The following is a 27675-nucleotide window of genomic DNA, read 5'->3' as shown; positions in this document are numbered from 1 at the left end:
AGGTAGTCCAGACATCCGTAACACCCTCAAAACAAAAATTAGGCATACGCCTCTGTGTGTACGTAGATACTTACGATTAATCTCATAATGATCAATAGTATTATGGTACATTAAAAAAATATTTATTTTTGTTTCATTATTACGATAAATTTGTCATATTTTGCGTCCGATTAAAAAGGCACATCGTATGCCGGAACAAATCGCGCAATCTAAAACGTTGTAAAATCGCAACACGCGGAAACGGATGGTCGTGGACAATGAACTATACAACGACGTATAATAACAACGACTATTGTATACCGCACCGAAGACTTGTCCCACGTGGTCGTCTTCGCGTATGCTCGCAGCTTTTTTATTTAGTCGAGCGCATTCGCCGATTTCGATGCGTTTGTATACAAGGTCGTTGATAATATTATAATATCCACATTTTCGGGCCAGTTTAAATATAGCCAAAATCCGTGGGCGGTGGAGGCGTCATCGTACTATTTATTAAATATGTTATTTCTGTTATAATATTTCTCGTATATGTATATATATTATATATATATATATTACATTTTATTGTTTGAAGTTCTCGAGAAGCGCCCGCGTCATCATCGTTGTGAACCACCGGTGTGGGGGGGGGGGGGGGGGGTGACTGTGAGGCACGTGTCAAACACTGCCACGACGAACCAAAAGCATTTCCTGAGTCGGCGATGGGCGGCCGGACGGTGTAAAAAATATATTATATTAATATGATATAATACATACGAACATTGTGCAGTGTATATGCGTATACGAAGACTAACGGCGCCCACTTTCAGCGATCTTCTGTCGTTGACGACGCCGTACCCATTTATTTTTTACAGCACTCGTATTATTGTAGCTGTGGAAGGTCAAATCATTAAACGCGTTTCGTGTGAGACGCCTACGCGAGATCTGCAGCAGTGTAAATCGGGTATAACGAGTTTATTCGGCGAGTCCATCAGGAGAGAGGACCAAAGACGTATAATACATATTACATACTATTGAAGTATATTGTATATATTAAAATATTAGCAAAACTATAATAATATATCGTCGTACTTGGAATTTATTATACGTCATATAATTATTGGATTTTAAAATTCGATGTTACATACAAAAAAAAAACCCCAAACGTGATCGTGTGGAATTATATATCGTCGTGTATAGTTTCCGCGGCTTATTCTACAGTCAGGTCTGAAATACCATATACCGCATATTCATTGGTCGGTCGTGGTAATGAGTGCTTAGAACAACTTCATATGCGTTTATATATTATGCATGGAATGACTATATTTTTACGTGGTTTGAGAGTGATGTTACGATGTCAACACAAAACCGAGTTCTTCGTCGAGATATTTGTGGAAGACGGTTTTCTGTTCTGTTTTCTTCTGATTTTCTTACAAAAACAGGTACCTACTTATAAATTTTATGTTTTGACACATGGTGAGTTTTTGGCAGTTTTACCACGTCCGTTGAACGCGATCGAAATGTGAACATCGCGAATGGAATAATATTATATTATGCGAAATGACAGGTACAATAAAAATATCTTCTTGACGACAGACGAACAATGGTCACAGAATTTGGTCTACGATTGACAGAGATTATATTATTTATTGTATAATATTGTACCTATATGTCCTAAATATTATGAAAACGAGCAACTATACCTACCCTCGCCTTTCTAACTACCAACCACCAAAAATACATTAAAATGTGTATGTTGTAAAACCTCTAAACTGTTGAGGGAATTGCTGCCTTATAGTCTTACAGTAAGACTTTACTCTTATATAAATCAGTTTTAACACGGTGAAAAAAAATTTAGTCATTTTCTATTTACAACGTATACATTTCTAGCACTGAAGTTTCAAAGATTCAGAATACAGGATATTTATTCGCAGTAAGTAATGTATAGTCTTCTTGAGATTGAATTGTTCGTGTTTTTCATTTTTCAACTTAAGGTTAACAAAAACTAGATGTAATGTTTTATAATTTGTACGTCTTCAGAAAATCGCTGTAATAGTTTTTCGTACGATTTCGGTGGATAAAATCAAAAATTAAAAGTCCATGTCGCATCGATAAATTTACGATGTACGAATACAATATATTATACGATATACAAATCTATTATTTATACGTAACATGCGACGTGCACACAGCACATAAACAACAGATAACCACTTCTAATTTTCATGAGTTCAAATTGTTGAGGCATTATGCGTTTGTATTTTTGAATGTCCTACTTCTCCGGCTCCCAAAAATCAACACGTATATTATACTTTTCATCGAACTCAATCACACACAAACGATAACGCACGTTTTACGGTCATTACCTAGGTCATTGTTGTCGCATTGTCCTCGTATCGCAGCTGAATTCATGATTCATGTTCGCAAATTTTAATTAAAGTAAAAGTTGTTACTAGAAATAATGAAACTATTTTGAATATTTAAAATATCGAATTTTGTGTTATGCTCACGAGAGATCCAAATTTCAGTATTTTCCTTGCAACGATATAAAACAAATATGATTAGTGTTAAAGTTTTATGTGACGGTTTCGTCTTATAAGTGAAAGTTAAGCATTTCTTAATCAATTAATTTCATTTGAACCTAATATTTAAAGTAATTTAAAATATGATAATTTATTATGACTACGAGGTATAATATATATTTTATTTATACAAGTAGTAGATACAATTATTATGACACTTTTTTTTTCTAATAAAAACTGACATATTAATTTCGTGTAAGTTTTTTAAACTAATTATATTACCGATGATAATAATTATAAACACTTTCATTCAAAATATGAAACAATGTGTTTATGTTATTAATGCGTTGATAAAAAATGTTATTGTTTTTAATGGGAAAATGTCAACACTCATAATAATATATGTATTAATATTATAAAATTGTAATATATGTTAAATTATCTATATTATTATTATTATTTCTATAAGTCTGTGGAATTTTGTTTGTTCGTTCTTATTTTTTATGAAACGCTTGTATATAATTATGCTAAATCTGGCCCAGCGCACACGTGCGTGTTGAACGCAAACACACGATCATCGCGAGAGTAAAATATTATTCTAGGTACCTACGGAAAATTTTAACGCACAAGAAACTACAACAAAAATTACCATTAGCCATACACAATATTGTATGGCTCGTGACGTTTTTTTCTAGTTGTATAAGTAGGTAGTATAATGTAGGTATATTATTATTAAACGTACCACGGAATTTAATATTTTAAATTTTGAATAGACAGCTATAACTACATTGTTATTGTTATTCAATTTTTTAATGCTTTTCTTGGGGAAATTCTTCAAGAATTTTGGTAATTCTAACTTTTTACAAACCCCTACGCACACTAATTACTGGTAATTAGTGCTGTTTTTGCAAAACAAAGTCGATCTATAAATATGTTACGTACATTTTCTTAGGAAAATATTTAACCTTCCACCACAGCCACGTCTACACGATGATCTTTTATGACTATTGTTGTAATATTTTATTATATGTTATAATAGATTTTGTATTTAATTATAATGATATAGTTGTATAGGACTATATAGGAGTATCCATCTGTATGACAAAAACCACGTAATATCATATTATCATTCATTACCAATTAATACGTCATGATCACGTGGCAATAATTATTATTTGGCCAATATTATTTTTAATTTTTAGCAGACGAAAATATGTTTAAAATAATACTCTTCTTTGGGACATTATATACTGTTGCAAAAAACAAAAATGAATTAATATAGAATCCCTTGATACTACCGTCTGGCAGTCTAGCTTTTAGGTACACGTTTAAAAAATAAAAATAGTTTATTTTGAACATTCGATCACTATAAATACGTTTTTACCTTGAGCACTCAAAGAATTATTTATTTTTAAGTCTAGAGTTGATTTGACTGACTTGCTTCGATCACAGTCAAATAAAAAATTTGACATAAAATAAACACGTCATGATTTTGAAACAAATAAATTATTAAATATTCAGAACATGGTAATTTAATCGTGAAATCAAAAACTAAAATGTACCTATGATTAGTTTTTTTACAAATTATTTTAATAACTATAAGATTTTAGTATTAATAGTATTAAATAGGTATATTATTATTTTAATTTTTATAAATATTCGAACGATTGGTAATAACTAATAACTAATAACTTATTTGCAGTATTTGTACAACAGTCAATTATTCACCAATTTTCTTAACTAGTAAAGAGTTTATTATAAGCTACAGTAGTTTATTATATGTTTTCGCTTTTAAATATAAAAGTACAAAAGCTGAAAATCCTGAGTAAGGAAATTAAAAAGTTTAGTATAGTGTAATAGGTACGTATGACATCGAGGAAGTCGGTAATTAATTATTATTGCAATTATCTTTACATTCCAGAACACCTTCACTGATTTAATACATGTTCCTCGACCCACTCATAATAATGTAAAATAAACCTTCATATTATATCATTTATAATCGTTTTTTTTTTTTTTCATAACAAAATAATAATAATGTTGTATGTTTAGATGTGTATGATATTTAATTCACATTATATGATAATATGAAATACATAAGTACCTACAATAAAATATATTATCTGTATTATCCATGTAATATCACTAAAATGAATGTACATATATTTGTCTGGGTTTTGTAGAATTAACTCTGGACGGAATTATTGTTTGTTTATTATATTTCGATTTATTAATTTTATTGAACGTGTTTAATGGCTTAGTGGATATAAAAGTATAAAAAAAGTATAAACTTTAAAAAAAACAACGTATTTTCCTATAAACATAGAAGATTTTAAGATTTTAACAATCTTCTAATAAATATTTGTCTTTTACTTAACCTCTACTGCATACATATAATAATAACATAATCAAACACCAACGGTATAGTTATGCACATAATTGTACATCAAAATTCAAAATATTTTATGCAATAAAACCGACACAGTTGGTACGCCACAATAATTAAATGTGGACATGAAAGTATACAATTACATTTGTACCTATACGAATTCGTCATCACTTTTTCGGTGAATTAATAGCTCGTGAAGAAATTACAATTATTTTAGAATCCACTCGATATTAGCGTGTAAAACAAATACGCAGGGTGTGATTTAATATTGTATATATGTATTATAATATTCACGTCGTTCATCGTTCGTACGCACAATAATAATATGATAAATACTTGAAAACCCATGATAATCCTGAGGTATTCGACATTTTCGGATATGTTCCTGACGCGTGGGTCGACGCAACCCGTAGTCCGATGAAGTAGATGTATCTGACAATTTCTGAGAGTTTGATATTTTGATTGGTTATCACGAACACCATATTTGTTGAAAGTATTATCGTGAAGATGACTTTGTCCCCTGCCATCGGTATCCCCACGAATTGCTCTGAAACAACTCGATACTTGATCGACGCTCGTGTCGACCTATTCGCGAATTGGGTCATAATTTTATATTTTCGTATGATACATATGTTATAAATATATAAAATTATGTAGGTGCCGACGGTTTAGGTTTAATCAGTATGGTCTGAACCACCCGAGGTATACACGATTTCACTCCACGCGTATTAAATACCAAAAGTACAACAGGTGGTGTTGAATTATTATTATAAGTACGACATAATAATACAATAACACACTTTTCGGTGGATTCTCACACAATATATTATGAAAAATAGTAGGTACTTAATACCTATACCTAACCACATTTAAATACCTAAATTATTTTACGGATTTATTCAAGCATTTATTTATCGATTGTCGATTGATGAAATACCTACCACCTATCGAATAATCATGCGTGAGAATGCGACGAAAAACATAAATTAATACATTGTATGCGATTTGAAGCGATGAAATAATACCTATCTGCAATAACTATATACGCCGCCGAAAATATTATAAACTTAATACCCTGACATGACGTGTCTGTGTAAATTGTGCACACCGCCATGTAATGCTGCACCAGGAGCGAATACGATTCACTCTGCTGCTATTTTATACCTTACACCTGGTTCACACGCGTGAAATCGATCGAATCTATAATATGCGTTTATTGCACACTCAGGTCGCGGACACGCACGTGTAATTAAAGACGCCACGCGAGTGCACTTCTGTGCAATAATATAATAATATTATTATATGGTCTACTAATGTGCTTACTGTTTCGTTTATTTATTACTGCTGTGTATTAAATTTTATCCCGTACGCATTTTCTGAGTCACAGACAAAATATTGTGTTATACATTTTTTTTTTTTTTTTTGATCAGTGCAGCAGGAATGCATTTGTGGAGCTATTTGTCAAAGTCGTCATCATCATATTATTATTATTATTATTATTATCCATTAAAATATAGTATTATGTACCTACGTCAATTCTAACCCACTATATATATTTCACTTATCTATGTGAAATCATGCTCGTTCGTTGCATCACTTCCGGAAATCGTTTGTAATCGTGTACCTGAGATTTTCGTACCTACTTAACTATAACTATGAGAAAACTTGTCAGAAGAATCGGTAACATTTACGTACAATATATTATAGACATATAGCTTCATGATGCATCATGTTTCTAAAATATATTTATTTCCAAAACGAAAATATTAATTGAAAATTGGGATTAATTAAAATGTATGCGTAACATTTAAATTAGTATAGGATACATTTAATATAACAATATTACGCGTATGTGTTTCTTTATGTATTAAATATTATTACGTATGTATTTTTATACATACAATTTTGATGTTAAAATTTCTTTTAAATCTCAACAGCTTATTATGAGTGCTCTTTATTTTTTTACGGTATATTTTACGGCAGAAAAAGTATTTATACAATATGTATTCTACAACTTATTCAATATTCATGTACAATCATACCCATAATATATGATCAATATTAACCATTTTAAAAATTATCTCGAATGCTAACGATTTGCCGCTGGACGCTGAATAATATATCCAAACAAATTATGGTGTTTATAAACAAAAGCACGTAGATATTCTACGATAATAAAATCGATTCCATGTACGCAAGTCGGTGAATCATAATAAAAATCATTTATTCTTATAAACTTATAATATAATATATATAATATGTACATTGACGCAGCAGCTGCTATAGCCATATTTAATGGTCAAATTATTATGCGTGAAAACAATCATAGTGCCTATCTCTATATGGATTTAAAGTACACATTATTATTATATTATATTAAGAATTGCTGCTCGTTATGGTATGTCAGGCGGAAATGGTATCGTATTGCCATTTGCATATTTATATAATAGTATATATTAAGCTAAAGTTTAATGCGATTAATAATTTTCTATAATAATAAATAATATAATGCACTTGTATCGTATAGACTCGGCGTGTATGCATGTTATGTATATTAAGCATTACTCTCTGGCCGGCGCGGTCGAGGTGTGGATTGAACTGGCAAGCAAAGCACAAAGACGACGCGCGACGTGTCGACAGCATAATGCACATGCACACGCACAGATGCGCCAGGTTTAGAAAATGTCATGGGGGCTCACTATTTTATAGGCATACGTACAGTTTTACCTAAATAATTTAATTTTCCTTAAATAGATGGTTAAAAAATTACTAAAATATAGATTTTTGTTGTTTTGTATGTTATAACATTTAAATAAATAAATAATATTAACGATTTCAATTTAAGTCATAGAAAACCACAAGACAAAAATTAAAAATGCAAATTTAATTTTGAAAGTTACATGTTTTATAAAGAAAATATATTTTTCCGCACTTTATTATTGTTAGTTGAATTGGTTTGCAACAGTTTATAAATTTATTTCTTCACCACGTTGAACATGGAGAATGGAAATATCATTTGAAATGTGACAGAAGGTGTATAATATTATTTTTTTATCAAACCATTATCATACTGTTAATCAGATACCGATCAAACAAGAACCTAGTTGATTATCAAAATCTTGACTTTTTCTCAGTTATCAATATCGGAAAATTTTTTTTTATTCTCAATTAATTTATTATGAATAAATTTAATATTTTGAGGGCATTTTACAATTTGAAAACGGTAGGGGGCTGAGCTTCACTTTATCGAGCTCATGGAGGGCTAAAGCCCCTGAGCCCCCCTGTACTCAACACCTTTGCACATACACACACATAATTATGTTATATACATTGTACGCATACGATATATACCTCGCTATAAATTGTATAACATATTATATCGAGGTGTATACAAAAATGTAATATTTTGCATTCGTCTCGAAAAATTCAAATCTGTCCGCGGTATGTGTCTGCTGAGCAAGTAAGCTGTGCGAAGTTTTTTTTTTTTTTTTTTATAATTTTTTTTATACAAACGTTTAAAATACTATAAAAATAAAAATAAAGCGTTACCATATGAGTACGCTAGGACTCAATGGGGTTATAAGTATTTAGCCACACAGGTATACATCGAATCGTTGGTTGAATTGAGATTAGAGCTATACATGGGACACACAGGGTGTATAATTTGTATACATGTTTGAGTATAAATTATAGGACGTGTACTCGTACATAAGAGTATTTTGTTATCAAGTCGATAGTTTAGTTTTTTTTTCAATCACTCATTTTCCGAATGCGAATAATGTATAACTGCGTATCATACACATTGCAATAATATATACAAATATACAGCCGAAATAGTTTTGTACTCGCTTGGCACACACAATATACGACGGCGTCTGTGTGATTATAATAACGTTTGCTGCCACAGCTAACTGTGTATAATATGTTTGTTTGAGTGTGTGTTTTGTTTTCTCTAAGACTTTCGTCGCCGGTCTCAGCTGCGTGCATCGGCCACAACCGAGTGGGGATGAGTGTGTGTGCCTGCGCGGGCAATCTGCCCGAAACGTCACTATCGCCGCCACCGCCGCCGACTTCGGAATCTCAAGGATTCCCATCCGATGATCGTCAGGAATTTGTTCTACACGACGACAGGTATACGACGACGACGTATACGCGGCAAAAGAGGTCGTGACATATGCGCCGTTTACGGTGGAGGTGGATCTATATAGGTGGAAGTGTAATCGCTGCCAATTGTTCGCAACGTATTATTATTTAGGTAGGTACATACGCATGATGATTGTCTTAATGATTTTTTTTAATATTCAAAATTTTATCCTAATATTATTTGGTTATTACTAAAAATGCCCAATTAATGGAACTATATATTATGGAAAAGCAACTACCTAACCGATTTCCTAATATTATTAAGAAAGCTATATTATGTATTATATGTACATGTTTCATGAACAAAACAAAAAATAAATATATTACACAAAACATTGCGCAGTGTTATAGCTATTATTCGCTGTACGCTCGGAAATATTAAAATAAACGAGTCCGCAACAGCTGTTTACAGCGTGTCGATTAAGCGGAGAATTTTACTGTTTTTCTTTGTCTCGGCCGCCGCCTGGCGTGATTCACGAGCAAAATTTTGAGAGGACACCCAGGCACATCATTTAAAACTTGAAGCTTTGCACGCATTTCTACTAAATGGAACGAAACGCGATGTGCGAGATTACCTACGTGAGCATTAGGTACGTTATTATTGTCTGAATAATTCACAAGGTCGTTTGACACTCGAGACACTCGGCGTCTCGGCGTTCCTAAGTGTGTAATGCGGCCGTTATAAAATTCGTCGGATTCCAAACGACGGAACGGATATTATATAACTACAAATTAGTTATAATAACACCATCCTGCAATCAGTGGCGTGGTGAACGACGTTTACCTAATGCAATTGCTTAGCCCTAGAACAAACATTCAAAATTTTAATACAGAAAACTATACCTTTATGGAGGGGGGGGGGGCATAGTATAAATAATTTGCTTAGGGTTTGAAAGATGTTCGCCACGCCACTGCCTGCAATAATTATGCCACGATCGACAAACGAAGACGAACCAGAGATCAGCTGTAAATATCGCGAATTAAACTGTTCTGCGTTCGTTTATCTGTTCATCACAATATGGAAATTACTATAATTTGTACGATGCATTTATCAATATACCAAAAACTAAACACGTGGGGGAATAGTTGCTCACACATCGTCTACCTTCAGGGATTAGCCGGCACATCCAGACATGTTCGTGAGCGAATTCAATGAAAGGTAGAACGATTTAAAATCAGTATAGATATAGTGTAAACAGTCAACATGTATTTTGGTACGATCAGGAGAGAAAGGTTATCGAACCATTTTAAATCACTGCAGATAGCGGTCAACAATGAGTATTAATCTACCTCTAATACATTCAATCACATGACTAATTATTTAAATTTAATATTTTAATTCGTTTGACTGGTTAAAATTTTTGCGTCAGTCATTTTTCTCTATTATTTATTCCTTTATAAAAATAAAATTCAAATAATCGTTAAAAAGACATTATGGTCTTCAGAACTTATGGACGAAAAATAATAATTAAAAATTGAAAGATTTGTCATGCACCGTGGCGCAGAATTGACTTGCACATATATATATATATATGCCTCAACATTTGAAAAATTAACTTTTTTTTAGGAATAAAATCGTAACATTATATAATGGCGAAATATAATCTCTTATATTTAACATGATATGATATTGGTAAAAAAATTTACAACGAATTCGATATGTCTTGTGACTCAATAATGTCGTTAAATTTTTGATTTTAAATTAGATCACGTCGTAATAGTTAAGGAACAAAACGCCACTATTTATTACCCATAGGTATTTCAGAAATTCTGTTATTACGTACATTTTTTATGCATCAAATGTTATACCTATTCTGATTGTAAAAATCGTAATATTTTTGGAATAAAAATCATGAATGTGCACCAACCTTTTTGTGCGTGAACAATCCTCCAGGACGGATGAGTTGCGGCTGCGACGGCATGCCCGTGGTGACTTGAGGCGTCCCGAAAGTCTGGGTTTTTGCATACATATGACGAATGCAAACGCGTCAATTCGGTAATCGACTTTGTGTCGAGTGGGAAAGAGAGGAGTAAAAAACTTCGATCGAAGATCAAAATCTTAAAATCGACTTTTTTATTCGATTCTTTGGACGAAGATTATTAGGAATAAAAAAACAGATAGAGAGACGTTTGACGAGATTTCGTGCAGACGGCGGAAGAAATCGGAGGGAAGCGCTCGACGACAATGACAACATTTATTATTAAGTACGACGAGCGCACACTTAACGACTACTACAAACACCGGGCCCGACGCGTTTCTGAACGACTACGACATGATGACTGCCGCCGACCGTTTTTATACGCTTCATTGAGTCCGGCGTGGCGGTGGCTGCTTGTATTGCGGCGCGCACGCGCACAAATAGCGCCGCACAGTCTCGCGATTATATTAGATTGCAATATTGACATATTATTGTATTATGATAATTACGATGAAAAATTGCATTTCGAGAAACGGATATTATATTGTATCATATTATTATCTCGATAATACCTACCGATTATCATCAAATGATGTTCTCTATACGGTACAACGATATGCATGATCCGGAAATAGTGTGAACGTCTGTTAAATAAACTCTAAATAGGTAAATATTATGTCATTTTATATCCGCTTGATCAGTTTTATATCAGTCTCTTAGATTCTGAGCGGAGCAAGGAAAGTATTGATTTTACAATGATGTGTGGTTTTTTTTTATTTATTTTTTTTTTGTGTCTGTTATCACGTTTTGAGGCAGTAAAAATGCTTTGATTTTCGACTTCAGTGCCTTGTTAGATCAGAATGTGAATCTAGTTGGTGCTTTAGGGGGTCAAAAGTAAAATATTCTCAATATTTTTTTTAATAATTGGGATAAACAAACTAAAAATTAAAGAAAAAACGGGAATTTTTATACACAATCAATTTTTGACAAAATCGATATTGGTTTTTAATGTTACTTTAAAACAAATGACCATAAATACATGCATTTTTCATTGAATGTTTATATAAGTATATTCTATCCACTATAAAATTTTCAAAAAATGTTGACTTAAGTTGAACTATTTATAGGCATATGCAATTTTCGATAATTATTAGTTTTTTTAAAATTAATATCGATAAAAATTTATTTGTTGGGTAGTATTTATTTAAATAGCAGTTGAAAAATAAAAGAAATACATAATCAAAATTTTTTTTATAAGCATTCAAAGTTTAAATTTTGAAAACATACATAAAAATTACGAAAATTCGCAAATTATTTTAAGCTAGAAATTCATAAAAAAATGTTCTTTTCAAATCTAAGATTTGAAAATTTAATTCAAAATTCCTTATAAGTTTGTCTACCTTTATCAAAAATCAATAAATAAATATCCACCGAAAAGTCAAATATTTTGATAAATATTAATAATAAGTAGGTAATAATAATTTATAATATATCCTAGACATGCAGGTAAACCGTCTCCGCTCAGAATCGTTTATCGTATACAATGATATATCATTATTCATTAATATCATAGGATTTAAATTTAATACCATCCATTACAGTAACCCACTTGTAACCAACTTGTACTGTACAGGAGAGCGACATCCACGACTTACACGCTTTTTTTGTTGTCTTTATTTTAGGAACTATTTTACCGTTCAGCATCACGGATATAATGCGTAGTGCGATAACCGATGTCACGCGATAACTCGTCAACTACCTACGATTGTTTATTTATTTACATTTATGTAATATACTGCAGTAAAAATTAAAAATAGCTAAACTGGTTACATAAAAATAAGCTGTTTTTATTTGGAACCATATTTTATATAACGTTATGTAATAATACTAAATTTTAATGTGAATCGGGAAATAATCCAATCAAGCGTTCATTGGCGCTGAAAACATGTATCTTATCCTCTAGTTCCCCCAAAAAATTTTTAAATAAACTCAATATTTTGCGAAAGTATTTAGTATACAATTCCTGTGAATTCATAACTTGCAGCTTTTTGTGCTCAATCCGCCGTTTGCCCTATAATTCTAATTTTCGACGGAGGCAAGTGTATAACGTTTAGCTTAGAGCCTGATTAACAGATTTTTAGGCCAAGTACTTATATTATAGATATGAAAGATACCTCACTAAAAGGTGTAAATTAAACAAAGTAAAAGTGGCAAAGCAAAACTTAAAAAGCTCAAACTTCGAAAATATTGTAGTTCAACAAATTTTATTGGCGAAATGTTCGCTTAATTTTATATATTTCATATATAACTTACTTGATTTGTTAAAATTTGCTAAATGCTAATGAAAATAAATTATTTGTTGAGTGCTCAAATAACGATGGAAACTGCATATTTTTCTACAGTAAACAAAAAATGTCCCAACAAAATATTATGTTGATAATTTATTAGACATTTTTGATTTATCACTATCCAATTTTTTACAATTATTTTTTCATCAATACCTATATAGAGCTTGTTTAGGCTATACGTTGCCAACTGCATTAATCTAGCAGTATAATTTTTTGTACAAATTTCTTACTCAGTTAAATAATTGTATCTTCTTGGAAATTAATCACACGTGATTTAGCGCCTTAGAATATTATGTTTTTTTAATCACTCGCAATTTTTCATATCATAATATTTGCCTTTTAAATCACACACATGATTAATACATTTTTGGCGGTTATCTTTTTGGATAAAAACCGCAATACTAGTAGTAGAAATATTAAAAAATGTTCGTATTTGCATGATGCAAATATACGAATAATAAGTGACACTAAGAAGAAAAAAATGTGTCGAGAAAAATTTGTTTTGATTATAGTTGGTAATTGGTATATGCTTATTTATAACACCTACGACTTGAACTCATATGTTATAACTTATGATTCCCGATTATTGATATGAAATAGATTATTGCATAGCCATGGAGTTTTGTCATGCATAGCATACTACACGTGTGTTTGAAAAAATCTTAAATGAGTTAAGTACGCGTTGTTTTATACACGTGGTTCTAGATACCTATAGGCGCGTCGTACGTGCTTTCGCTATCACAGTCTACAACAATGATTAATGAATGGTATGTATCGCTCAAAATGTATATATTATGCTCCACTTATATTAAAATGGTAAGGTAATAATTTACGATTTTTATAATAATATCATGTCAATAAACAAAACAATTTATCAAAACACAAAGTCATAATTGTTTTGAATAAAATAGTTATCTATATACCTAATAACTTACAACATATTGAAATCTACACACTTTTACACATACATACAAAATTGATTAAATAAATTATGCACAAATTTGGGTACAAGGGAACTCTACGTGTTTGTTTACGCCAATAACTTTTTCTTCAATTAATATTTTTGAAAATAATATATGATTTTAAAAATTGTAATAGAATATAGCAGGGGCGTCATTTGGGGGGGTGGCAGGGTGTGCGGTTGCATCCCTTACTTTTAGAATGTTACAATTGGCCTGCGCCTTGCTGAAGCCTAAAATAATGCACGAGCCACGAATGCACAATTATTTATATGATTAAAATCAAATTGTAATAACCGGTCTATATAGTATATGGAAATAATTGAATGCAGGATAATATACGTATGTATATCTATTTTTATATGGCCTGGTGAAATTTCAAATGGCCTGCTTGAAACTTCGCACACCCGAAAATAAACCTGAAATGACGTCCCTGGAATATAGTTATGTATTTACAGCATAGTAATTTATGTTGTTGTTATTCATTTACCTTTATGGCTTTATTATAATTACACAACTATAAGACTACCTACATGATTTAACATTTGTCAATCATTGATACAATTGAATATTATTTAATTATAACTGAATTATCATTCCTAACTAAAATATTAATATAAACTATACCTACGCTAGTATTTTTATCAAATACTTACGTAATAGAACGAACATTTTATTTATTTTTTATTTTTCTTTATAAGTCAAATAAATTTTATCTGGCTAGTTTTTTTTTCAAACATAAGTCTTGACAATATCAAGAGGGTGGTTTAGGATAAGTTAGATCAGTAGGTGAATTATGCAGTGATATTATACAAGGTGTCCCGTGAGATTTACCCATTGCGATATCTCTCGAGATATTTTTATATTTAATTATTTCCAAAAAAATTAAAGATAGCCATTTTGTAGAGTTTATTTTTCTGAAAGTATTGACGTTTCAAAATTTTATTTTTATTAATTTCCTGATTTTTAATATTTTTTTTTGTTTCGAGAAAAATTGGGAATTATTTAACACCATAATATGTTATCAAACATGTGACCCGCCGCGCCGCGCGCATTCCCGTACGGCCGGCCAAATACTCTCTGTATTCCTAATAGTTTTAAATTTATAATCATATTTAATTTCATCAAAACTAGAAAAATTATCAAAAATCAGTAAATTAATGGAAATACAATTTTGAAACGTCAATATTTTCAGAAAAATAAACACTACAAAATGGCTAACTTTAATTTTTTTGGAAATAAATAAAAAAATATATTTTGTAAATTTTTTACAAAAAATTTAAAATAAATTTTGAAATGGAATAATTGTAGTTCTTATCCCTGTGAATCTTATTATAAAACCAGAATTTTGATATCTCCATTATTTCGTGAGATATCGCAATGGGTAAATCCTCGCGGAACACCCTGTATACAGTCAAGTGAGTAAGATAATTAGACTTATTACATTTACTACTAATATTAAATTAAGATAACAATCAAAATCAAAATATTACCAGTGGTAAATCAAGACAAAATTTGACAGGCAACATCAAAACTAGACTCTCAAAATTGACCGGACAAAGGAGTACCTATAACATCAAATCAAATAATCAATTTATCGGAAAAACTCTTTTGAGAAAACACTCCGAAAACGAAGAATATTGGTTGTCCTAGGTATATTTATCAGATAACACAATTTTGATCAATCTATAATTAATGATCTTGGGAAAAATTAATAATCAATATATTTAAATGCTAAAAATTACTTTTATAGAGGTATATATAGTCTATGTTGATCTGATTTGGTTTATTTTTGAAATTCTTAATTTTCATTATTTACAGTGAAATTCTCAAATAAACAATTAATTCTATTATTTACAGAATGAAATATTTAAAAGAAAATATTTTATTTTAATTATAAAATTAAAATAATGTTTTTAATCGATGGATACATTTAAAAATTAACCAGGATGACCCGGTGAAAATGGTCAGTTTCGAAATCGATAGAATGTTTAGGATAGAATTAAATCTCTTTATTAAAAAAAAAAAAAAAAATATTAGGAAGAATAGATAAAATCCCAATAATTGTGATTTAATTTTTAATTTTATACTTTTATATTTTTCCAGCAGTGTAAGTTAGCTAGAGTTAGCTCAGGTACCTACGTTTCAAAACAGAATATAAAATCCAAAACTTGACGTATAAAATATTAATTTTTGACGAGAAACCGAAATAAACAATTTCAGGAAAGCGTTGTCAATTCAAAAAACTATTTTTAGTCTTCATCATTATTATTATTTTAAGTTTTATCCGTCGAGTCCATATTATACTCTATATTACTAACCTCATAGTACCGACAAAAAATAAAAATGAAAATTAACTTCTAAAAATTCATGCATACGCTTTGTGTTACGATGGATGCCAAGAATAAAACGAATTACCATAAGATAGGTATATAAACATTAAACACCCACTCTTCACAGTAATTATGCGCCCCGAATGTGAGTTAGGTCTTGGCTACATTTTAATTAGCATTAAGGTCTAAACTATATAATTCACAATACACGTTTCATTTTGCGTACTAATAATATTATTCTAAGGAACTACTCGTATACAACTACAATGTAATTCATAAACCTTCGAGACTAAAAGTTATTAACTTTTTCCTTAATAATAGAGGTATCACACAGACTAAATACCTATATAATGCTACAGTACAGTGGTTATTTTAAATAATATATTATTTTCATGGTTAATGTAAGGTATTAAATACCTACGCTTCACGTATGCGCAGAAATTAGTCAATTTACTGAGTGTTATCAGCTGTACAGCATATATATAAGTGGTACCTATATTACGTGCTAAATATATTTTTTTTATCAAAAAATTGAATCAGGTAAAATTCGTGTGTGTGGACGATGGTTGATCACATTTATATTATCTAAATTATAATAATTATAATATTCACCTATAGAATAATATATTGTGAAATTGTTTTTATCAAAAAAATAAAAAAATATTATACTTAACAAAAAAGTAAACAATACAACAATTACGAGAAATATTTCACGATATCAAATTGTGGGCATGACAAATAAATAAAGATAATCATAAAAGCATTTGAACAACTTTTTTGTTGCCTTAAATATTTTACACTTATAAATAACAATAATAAATAAAAAAAATTGAAATAACTTTACAGGGTAGATATAGGTATTAATAATATTTGTATAGATAACAAATAAAATTAGTAACTATAGGTATTTTATAACCAATATACTTTTATATAAAGATTTAGTAATGGCGACATTATATTTGATCTCAAATAAAATTAATGATACTTGAAAGACTAAAAAATGTTTCAATAACCCTCAACTATAACTGTTATTATATTTTGATTTTTTGTTATGCGTACGTGTACTTGACCAATACATCTCATAATTACCGAAAATTCTTGGACTCGGTTTCTATATGCATTTTGACATTTCGAGCACATAGGGACTAACGACACCTGCAATATAATATGACCACATAGTTAAATTTGGAACAGACCGTTATATATATATGATTTTCCGAAAAGTGCCGAGTATATGATTTGTAGCAGAGTATTTTGTTTTACCTGTTTTTAACCGAATCCTTGACCTTAACCTTTAAAAAAATTAAAACCACCGTGCCAAAATGATCATTAGCTCGTTGGTTAAAATTAATGTATAATATATAGTTCTGCCAAATGTTGAGCTGTACTTTAACAGTTATCAAAGGAATACTTTTTATTTTTTTTTTAACTTCTCCGTACGTCATATTACAATAATATAATTCTGTATAATATTATGTTGCTTATTTATTTTATTTCATACTACACTTTTAATAACTTATTTCACGACAAGCAAAATTTAATTCAAAAAAGATTTAAAAAAAAAAAAAAAAACATTGATTATAAAATAGTATTTTATTATTTTTTATTTTATAGATTTATTATAAATTATAATTATAATATGTTTAATTGTAATTGTTGAAACTAATTGTAACCACAAAGTTTAAATAATAATTTTAAAAAAAAAATTATAATATTATGTTGATTTGTATCTATATATTTGCACCACGTTTAAAATGTTAGGTAATTTTAATATAAATACATGCATTTATTATTTAAGTGATAAAATTATAATGTTAGAGAAGAATCAACCAACTGTGGCAGATATTTAAGTGGGTATACCTAGACTTGAAATTGTGGAAATAGAAAGTATACACACAGACAGATTTTCTTCAATTTTAAAATTATTATGCGAAATATACCCATGTTGACGATGATACTCCATAATGGAAAACTACAACATTCATTCATTTTTCCAAATAAGAACCTCCCTGTTTTAGTGTTTTAACTTATAACAATACTTATAATTTATCAAGTAGATAAATATTTTAAAAATTAAGTTTTAAGTAGTTGAAAATAATATGTTCTCTAAACTTTAAATGTATCAAATTAAATTTCCAAAACCCAGAATTTGATTAAATATATTAGGTATTGAATTTAATAATTCAAAATTTAAAAATGGACGACGAGAATACGTTAGGTGAATCACTCAATACATATTTTGATACGCCTTATAATACCTACGTGCAATTCATTTGGTGAATGTTTACTGAATTAAATTTTCAGCTATCCTTTTATTTTTGTCGACCCTGATTTTATAAATTATAATATTATTACATAATACAAGATACAACACTCATTTACAACAACGGGGTGAAACAATGCATAGGTACGAATGAACAATAATACTATTAAATCTTAATTTTCAATCAATTCCATGTCATCTATCACTTATCAGACTATTTATGATCATATCGGATATCCATATACTAATGTAAACAGAAAAAAAAGATATTATAATACTTATAATTTTGAATTGTTTATTTTTTATAATTTATAAAATGTAATAACTTTTAATCTATGCATAGTTTGTAAATCGCATAATTGTACAATGCCATTTTAAATCGGTCAATCCCAATAATTACTTTTTCGGAGTCGTTACTAGTTGTTACTAGCTACAAAAAATTGCACGATAATAATATAATTATTGCAACGCGTATATAGTGTAATATTATACGAAATACGTTTAAAGTCAATAATAATTTTTATTTAAAAAATATTACAAAAAAATGTTTGTAAATGCTGTCTACTTTTAAATTGTACAGCCATCGCACACTCACGCAATATTGCAATATATAGGTAGGCACTATAGTTTTATTTTGAGAATTATTGAATCTGAGAAACGAGACTGATTCCGTTGGTATAACGTTCTTTAGGTTGCTTCCTGTCATAAAAAAGTATCAAGAACCACGGCGGAAACAAATGTGTCCGGTTGGCGTAATCTCTTGGCGTTTTACGAATTTCCGCGAAAAGTTTTTGTCTTCACCGAATTCACATGATCCTTTGCCAAAATATAACAAATATGACAGCGTATATACAAAATAATTATATTACATTATTAAAGTTGAAAGACTATCATAATAATTTATATACTACTTTTAACTTTGATTGATGATCATTACAATATATCATGGGCTCAGCATCTAAAAGTGCCATAGGTTAGGTTTTTAGCCGAAAAGGGGACCACCCGAATTTAAGTATATAGATTAGTAAACCTATGTTTCCCAAGAAGTGAAATTCGCTTTAAAAATAGGATGTGTCTTGGTGATTGATGTTAAATCCTAAATGTTATGATGGTATACTATTTATTTAGTTGATAGATCATTGGTGAATGATGTACAATAATAAATAATATTACATTTTCGTGTTATTATGAGTTATTATATAATGGTCGACACTCAAAACGAAAACAATAAATATGAAATAGTACTTTTTGGTTATCACTTATCGCATTAATTAATTTTATAATGCAGTAGATACAGACGTATTATACTCAAAATTGTTGTTTAGGTGGAAAAGGAGACTTACAAATGTCACTAATTTTTAATAATCATTTTTTCCTATAAGTATGAAAATAATCAACCGGCGATTACCTCAAACCTTATCAGTTATCATACACCTATAACTATAAATTAATGTGTATCTAACATAATTATCATAAAACGTCATATCTATATTTTGTTATATTTTTATGAGTATTTAATGTAATTGTATTAATGTTAATTTGCGCTTCTATGCATATCACAAAAATCGGTTGGAAAAAAAGTTGTGCCCATCCCAAAAACTAAGCTATGTTATAAAAAATTTTGAAAAGGGCTAAGCATCCTTTGGGTGCAGCATTTAATAGATAGAACCTAGTATATTGGTTTTAACACAATATATTTAGTTAAGAACCGAAAGGTTCTATCACTATTAAATAACAAATTTGTAAATTGAAATTTGAAATTTGCTTGAACATTTAGTTCTGGATCTTTTTTTAAATAATAGGCATATACAATTTTATGTGAGCTATGAATTATAGAGCAACAGGCGCGGATCCAGAAAAATTTAACAGGGGGTGCTCAAAAAAAAAAATTGTTACACCTTACTATTTATTTAAATATTATCATTTTTTATTTTATTTATTAGTGCTAACTTTTTTTTCATAATAATTGCTATCGGTGCTTTCCGCCGTCGACACGTGTCGTTACATACGAGTATACTTCGAAAACAACAATAGTTATTATTGTCGTATGTGACGGCGATAACGAAAAGCACCGATATTATTATTATTATTTTTATTTTGAAAAATAACAAATTATATAATTTATAATATAAATTTATTTTGTTGGTGGCTAGATGACAGGGGGTGCTCGAGCACCCATACCCCCCCCCCTGAATCCGCGCCTGTAGAGTAATAATAAATAAACCCATACCTCTATAACAAAGTTGGGGAAAAGTCAATTTAGCACCTTTTGGTTCTGAGCCCACGAAATAGTAATTTGACCCTATACTATAAAAATAACATTAGGTAATATTTTATTCAATTAGATAATAATAAACATGAATGAAAACAAACCAACGCCCAGTATTACAAGTTAGTTACCTATATAATATACATATGGACTATAACAAATAAATATAGAGTAAGAATATTATATCTAATAAACATAGTAAACATACAACTAAATGAAAATTAACCTGCTTGGTTTACTGCACGGTGTACATTTAAAATGTTTTTCAGAGACGTGAAGAAAAAGCCAACGTTGGTGTTTTTGTTGCAAGAAGAAAACGTTCTTGGAAAGAGGACTAGTAAGATAGTTTGTGAGGAAAGACACGACGATGTATAAAAAAGAGAAACTGCATATCATATATTTAGTATATTATAAGTTTAAACTACTAAGTATCTACATACATATAAGTTTTTTTTTGTCCTAACACCCTCATACGCTCCCACGTGATTATCTCTCACTCGGTCTACAGTCGTGTTCAAAAATATGGAAATTTAATTTAGATCGAAGCAATTTTTATTTTTAGTTCTCGCGTTGACAGTTTATCATAATGATTAAAATATAATTAATTGGTTTAAGTTCACATAATATTATTATAATATGGTTATAATATAAGAGATTGGTATGAGTTCACATATTATCATTTTGTATCTAACGTCGAGAAGGCGCGCAAGGCGAGGAAAACGACATTCGTCTCGGATTTTCCGAGGAAATTTTTCAGTGATGCCCTATATTAATATGTTATAACACATTAAGAACGTGCGTAGGCACCTATTTAGATCGCGTGCGTGTATTTCGGGGAAAAGATCTAATTCCGCATGTCGACATTATAATATTATAATAGCTTAACGACTGACGGGACGACCGCGACAAGCACAATAATAATATGCAGTTGTGCCGTATATTTTATTACAATATTCGTGTTACATCCGGCTGTCATCCCCGGCGTGTGTGCGCGATGAGCAATATAGGCCGTCGAGGAAATACGCGTCGCCGGATTATCGTCGCGGTCGGTCTATTAAAAGACTTTTCTCGCGTGGCAAATGGGCTGTTTGCCTATTCCGTTTTGGTATAGCTGTATACCAATTTATTTGACGGGCCGATGAGTCTCGTCCGTACTAACTATACCACATTATATACTGTGAGTCTGAAGCGCCAGGCCTCTGTGACACAGCAATGTTTTATAGTCCAGAGCGACGGCCTCGAGAGACGAGGAGACTATATTATAGGATATTATGATATTATGCATAGTAGGTGTAGTTGTACTGTTATTATCGTAACACTCGTGCTTGATCCGCGACAGGGCTCGCAGTATATAATATATGAACCATCAAGCGTATATTCAGTGAATATTATTCACCACGGGTGGACATCATGATTGTCGTTGTCGTCTGAGCTCGTAACAATTATTATTATTAATAACAATTAGGTATTTGGTTGTTATAATTATTATTTTCGTCGTCAGAAGCATTACATAACACGAGTGTGCACGCGATTTGTATAACATGTATTTTATTACGTGAACGTTGAGCGCAAATTAATATTATATTACATTGCGGATGCCGAGGTCCGAGGAGTATTGTACTGTAGTGACATGTTTACGTGACTATTATTACAAAAAGGTAATTTTTGTTTTAATCACCTTTATACTAATACCAATTAACTTACGTCATTCACCAACAGCTTGCCCCTAAATAATTCTTCATAATCACTATCAATAAATACATATCATCAATGTTAGGTAGCAAAAAAAATCAAAAAGAAGAAATTAAAAAAATATTAGCAAACATCGAAAACACAAAATAGAGCTAGTACACTCGGTGAATCACACTGTCTATAAGAACATTAATACATTAGATCAAACATCAACAAAATTTGACCATCCCAGTTAACTTTAATACCTAATGTGATAAATAAAAAATTTAAACCAAACAAACAAGTTACTCGTATACCATGTATACAAAAATATATGTTTCTTATGTAATTAGTTAGGGTGAACTAGGTGAGAACCTAACCGAGAGATTATTTTTTTGGGGTGAACCAAAATGGTATTTAAATCAAATTATATTCAAACATTGAAATTTATCATATCAGAATATTTTATAAAGTTTGAATCTTTATAATATTAGTTGTTTCAGTTTCGAAAATCTGAACTTTATTTTAAGGAAACAATAATGTAACGTTATAATTATAGTAAAAAAGTACAATAAATAGTTATTAGAAGATAAGTACTGTAAAAACCTTTTTTTATTTTTCCTGTGTAGTAAAAACATACCAATAATGAAAATAAAACATAAAAAAGCTATTGCTTATACCTAAATATTTTTGGATGTCTATTTTTTCCTGTAACAATAGTTACTAAATAATTTTATTAATAATAATATTCAAATATTCACAAATATTCGTATTTTCTACCCCAACACCACCAACCGATTATTTTAAATACCACTTAGACATTTTTACTTTTTACCCTCTGTTAGATCCAATTTGCTTCCAGAAACCTCCCTTAAAGTAAATAATTAAAAAATGTTCTTACTAGAAAACGTGTCTTTGTCTTAAAAATACACATCATTGTAAAATCAATACATTTATCACTCCGTTCAGAATTTAAAATACGTAATATTTCAAAATACAAACGTCCTCGAAACTATCTTTTTGTATTTAAAAAATAATCTGAAAGATTTGATATAACTATGTAAAGCTTATTGAATCGATATTTAACTATAAAATTAAATTACCAACGTACGTTAATATGAGAATAGCAAATGTATTATTTACGTTTTAAAACATAATAAAAAAAACCGGTTTACTTGATTGCACATTTGACCTATAGATGTCAAGGGTACATTTACATCAGTTCATCAATGAAACATCGCTGCAAGTTGCTATGGATTTTTATTTAATTATTCATAATATTATATCAAGTGTTTTAAGTACCTTATTGAATTTTTCCAGTATACTTCGTACAAGATCTAATAATGATTAAATAAACTGTAAATAAAAATATTTACTGTTGCATCCACCAAGAAATAATTTATTTGATAAGTTAATTGTTGAAAAACTCGTTTTCTGAGTCTGGTTGTTTTTTTTAGAAAAGAAATACATATACTTACAATTTTATACTATTTTTATTTTTAAGTTGTTTTACTTGTCTATGATTCATCATATTATTATACTCAGAATTTAATGTAAATGACATGCATACACCAATACAACATTTGTGAACTAGTGGCTGGCTTATATTATTATTTTGGTAATGATATTATTTTCATGACGTCACCGGACGCATGTTCATTTTTGTTTTCGATATCTATGTGTTGAAGCATTATGATGCATTTTGAGCAAATATCGATGACAAAACGCGTTGCAGACTGTGTTAGTGTGTTAAATATAACACCAGCATTGTCCACATCCCATGAAGTAACTAGGATTATATTTTAAATGACAAGAACAAGAATAAACGGAGAACAATCAAAAGCCCCGGGTTTGGTTCCGAAATTCAAAAGTGGCGATGCCAAGGATTTTAATGTGACTTTTTATAGGGCATGATTTGGAAATCGTGAAAGTTGCCGTAAAGTACGTCGTGTTTTTTAAGGTTTTAGATTAAAATTGTTGTATATTGTGAACGCATGAGTCTATTATTAGGTACCTATAGCTCCCCAAACAGTAGTCAGCAACCAGCAGGTACCTATATAATGCTTTATATAAGCCTTAAAGAACGAAAAGACGTATAAACTGTTTTTCAAACTTGGATTAAGTACGCATCTACCTGTGGGCTGTGAAAATCGAATTGTACCATACTTACTGAAAAATAGATCTTTTGCAACTCTCATACAGTTTTAAATTCACAATTATAAAAGAATATAATTTGTATCAGTTTACGTTTATGATTTAGTAGATAGTATATTTTGTAATCTTCAAATAACATTTCTGACCTATTGATTAATAATAAGTTCATATATTTTTATATTTTTGGTGACAGAATAGAATAGTTATGAGAAACCTTGTATTAGATGTTCAAGCCTTAGGTATACAAATTGATGATTTTTTAAATTTTAAACTATAAAGGAAATGATTGCAAATGTTCGTTATTTTGACGGATTTTTTCATAAATTTAATTTCAAATGCTTTTTAAAAAATAAAAACTTAGCACACTACTCGATGTTTTCCACTGAAAATGTATGAATAATAAATATTTTTTCGAGTTTATAACGTTTTATATTAGATAATTCTAAAACAAGCTATACAATATACTTTATTTTATTTGTAATTACATTTTATAAATTTGGTACAAATTCAAGATGATGAGTTTTGTAAGTAAGTAAACACACCAACAAAATATTACGAAAAATCGGTCAGATACAAAAAAATCAGGTATCCAGCCCAATAACATATTTATGTTAAAAATTGTGTCTATGTTTATTTAATATTATTAAATTACTATAAAAACAATTTATAAGGAATCTTGCATTAATTTAATAAACGCATTTTTCTGCTTAAAATCTAAAATCTATGAATCATAATATATGAACATTTTTCCTTGTAACCTTCAACTACAGTTAATATTATGTTTAACAATAGAGGCTCTCCAAATAAAATACAATAATTTAAATGAAGACAACGGAATATGCATATTATAACAGTTGTTAATTCATATTTATGTCACCTTAAATGTTGAGTCTTAAATAAATGTTTTATTTTTATCAACATTACACCAAAATACAATGCAACTGACCTTGTTCCCAGCCAGTGTGACTGTATGGTTGTTTTTATTTTTCGTCCACATAATATTTAGTTAGATTATCAATTTTAAACTTAAATATTATTAATATTGTTATGCGTATATTTGACATGGTAGTTGAAAACAAACATAATCGTGGCGTTACCAGAAAGTTACTAGATCTTTACTCCAACTCTTAAGCTGTAACAGAAAAGGACACCAGGCTATATTGACCATTGAAATGCAATGAACCCGTTTTTAAAAATGGATTAGCCTACAAAATTGTGTTATTGAATTCTGTGATTGAGCAGACCACTGATATGATTCCAAATTTTGCAATTATATTTGTGATGAGAGTAAGCATGTGACTTGCTTTATTAATTATACTTTTTAACGAGCATTATAACACTTAGAAAAATGTAATAGCACTTACTAATATTTTTAACATAATATTTTGATTGCATATTGGTATATAACATTGCAATAAAATATGACAAGTATTAATAGGAATCTAACAACTAATAATTTATATAATCTTAGTTGTAATATTTTATTGATATTTAGCTTTATATAGGTAATAGATATCTCGTAAAATGTCAGATATTCGTTTATTTATGTTTAGAAATATCGTAAGATTATACACGCATGTCTATGCATACTGCTGGGAATCATTTTATCATAATGATTTATGTCGAGTTAAAATGAGTAATATACTAATAAATGTAAATCATATAATAGTATTAATATTATGAATATAAAATGTTTTGCCTAAATATACCTTATAATAAGTGATCCTTACAATGTGTACCTATTTTAATTCATATTGTGTTGACAATTACTTTAAAAAATATTTTCTAAACAGTTGTTGAAATTGAAAAAAATGGAATCGTAAATAATTTCTATGTCATATTAAACAAATAATAATGATAATAGGTGTATAAAAAAATCTATTATCGGTCAAACAAAACAATTATTTTAGGTGTATGGTATTACGAAATATTATTGAAACCAACACAATATTACACAACTATTTTTATTGAAGTAGTATGCTATGTGGATACAGAGGAAATGGGGCGCAAATTATCTTTTGTACCTGTAAAACTTCAAGAAATAAAAAATCGTTGAAAATAATTAAAAATATTTCAAAGCAATTGTCAATATAAATACATGGATGGTGATGTCATAGTCTTATCAACCACTCGAGAATCTTAATTTTTGATATACCTATGTAGTGGTATAGAATCTATATTATTGATGATTATTAAATATTTTATGAAGTGTTTTTTAGTAATTATCATAAATTAATATTTCAGGCATTTGTCCCCTTTAAAACTGTAATTATCTTTAAAACAAAAAATAACATTTGTTGAAAATCGTCGATACTATACAACACCAACTATTACAGTATACAGTGTATAGTTAAAAAAATTCCTATTGGATAGACCAAATTTTCCCTAACCTAACCAACCTATTGCATGCACATAACATTTTATAAATTACTTTTCCGAAATCGTTTTTATGAAAGAAATATCCACGAGACCTCAAAGTTGATACGATCTTATCGAACATCATGGAACTGATTTTATATTGGACGTATATATCAATCACACAAATCTGATGATTATCATCCAAGTTATCATACATTACGTAAATAATTTTCTGTAAGAATAAAATATGTGATAGCAAATTTTTGAATGGCCATCCTGAAAGATTTCAAAATATGGACTTACTGGTTATTGTATGGAGCCTAAGGACTGAAATTCTAATTGTTAAAATCATGGTGATAATGATTAATGTTTAC

The 27675-nt window shown here is 29.6% G+C and overlaps 1 protein-coding gene across 3 annotated transcripts in view; it reads right to left on the bottom strand.

Moving 5' to 3' along the window:
- LOC107168872 (sterile alpha and armadillo motif) overlaps positions 1–11306 on the bottom strand; it is a 38225-nt gene extending 26919 nt beyond the window's left edge. For 2 of the 3 annotated variants that reach the window (XR_016191888.1, XM_089228387.1), the window contains exon 1: positions 10896–11306. Coding sequence is in view for 1 of the 3 variants with exons in the window: in XM_089228387.1 (XP_089084513.1) it covers positions 10896–10997 (102 nt within the window). In the remaining 2 variants the exon portion in view is untranslated. Of the gene's footprint in view, positions 1–74; positions 221–10895 lie in introns of those variants that run through there. The other variant, XR_016191889.1, reaches the window with a different exon arrangement.
- Between the last annotated feature and the right edge of the window lie 16369 nt (positions 11307–27675).

Source organism: Diuraphis noxia, unplaced genomic scaffold, assembly GCF_037042655.1.
Source record: "Diuraphis noxia isolate RWA-SAM2 unplaced genomic scaffold, SU_Dnox_SAM2 contig0005, whole genome shotgun sequence".
NCBI classification, from domain to species: Eukaryota; Metazoa; Arthropoda; class Insecta; order Hemiptera; family Aphididae; genus Diuraphis; species Diuraphis noxia.
Note: the sequence above shows the minus strand (reverse complement) of the source record. Positions and strands in the feature narration are given on the sequence as shown.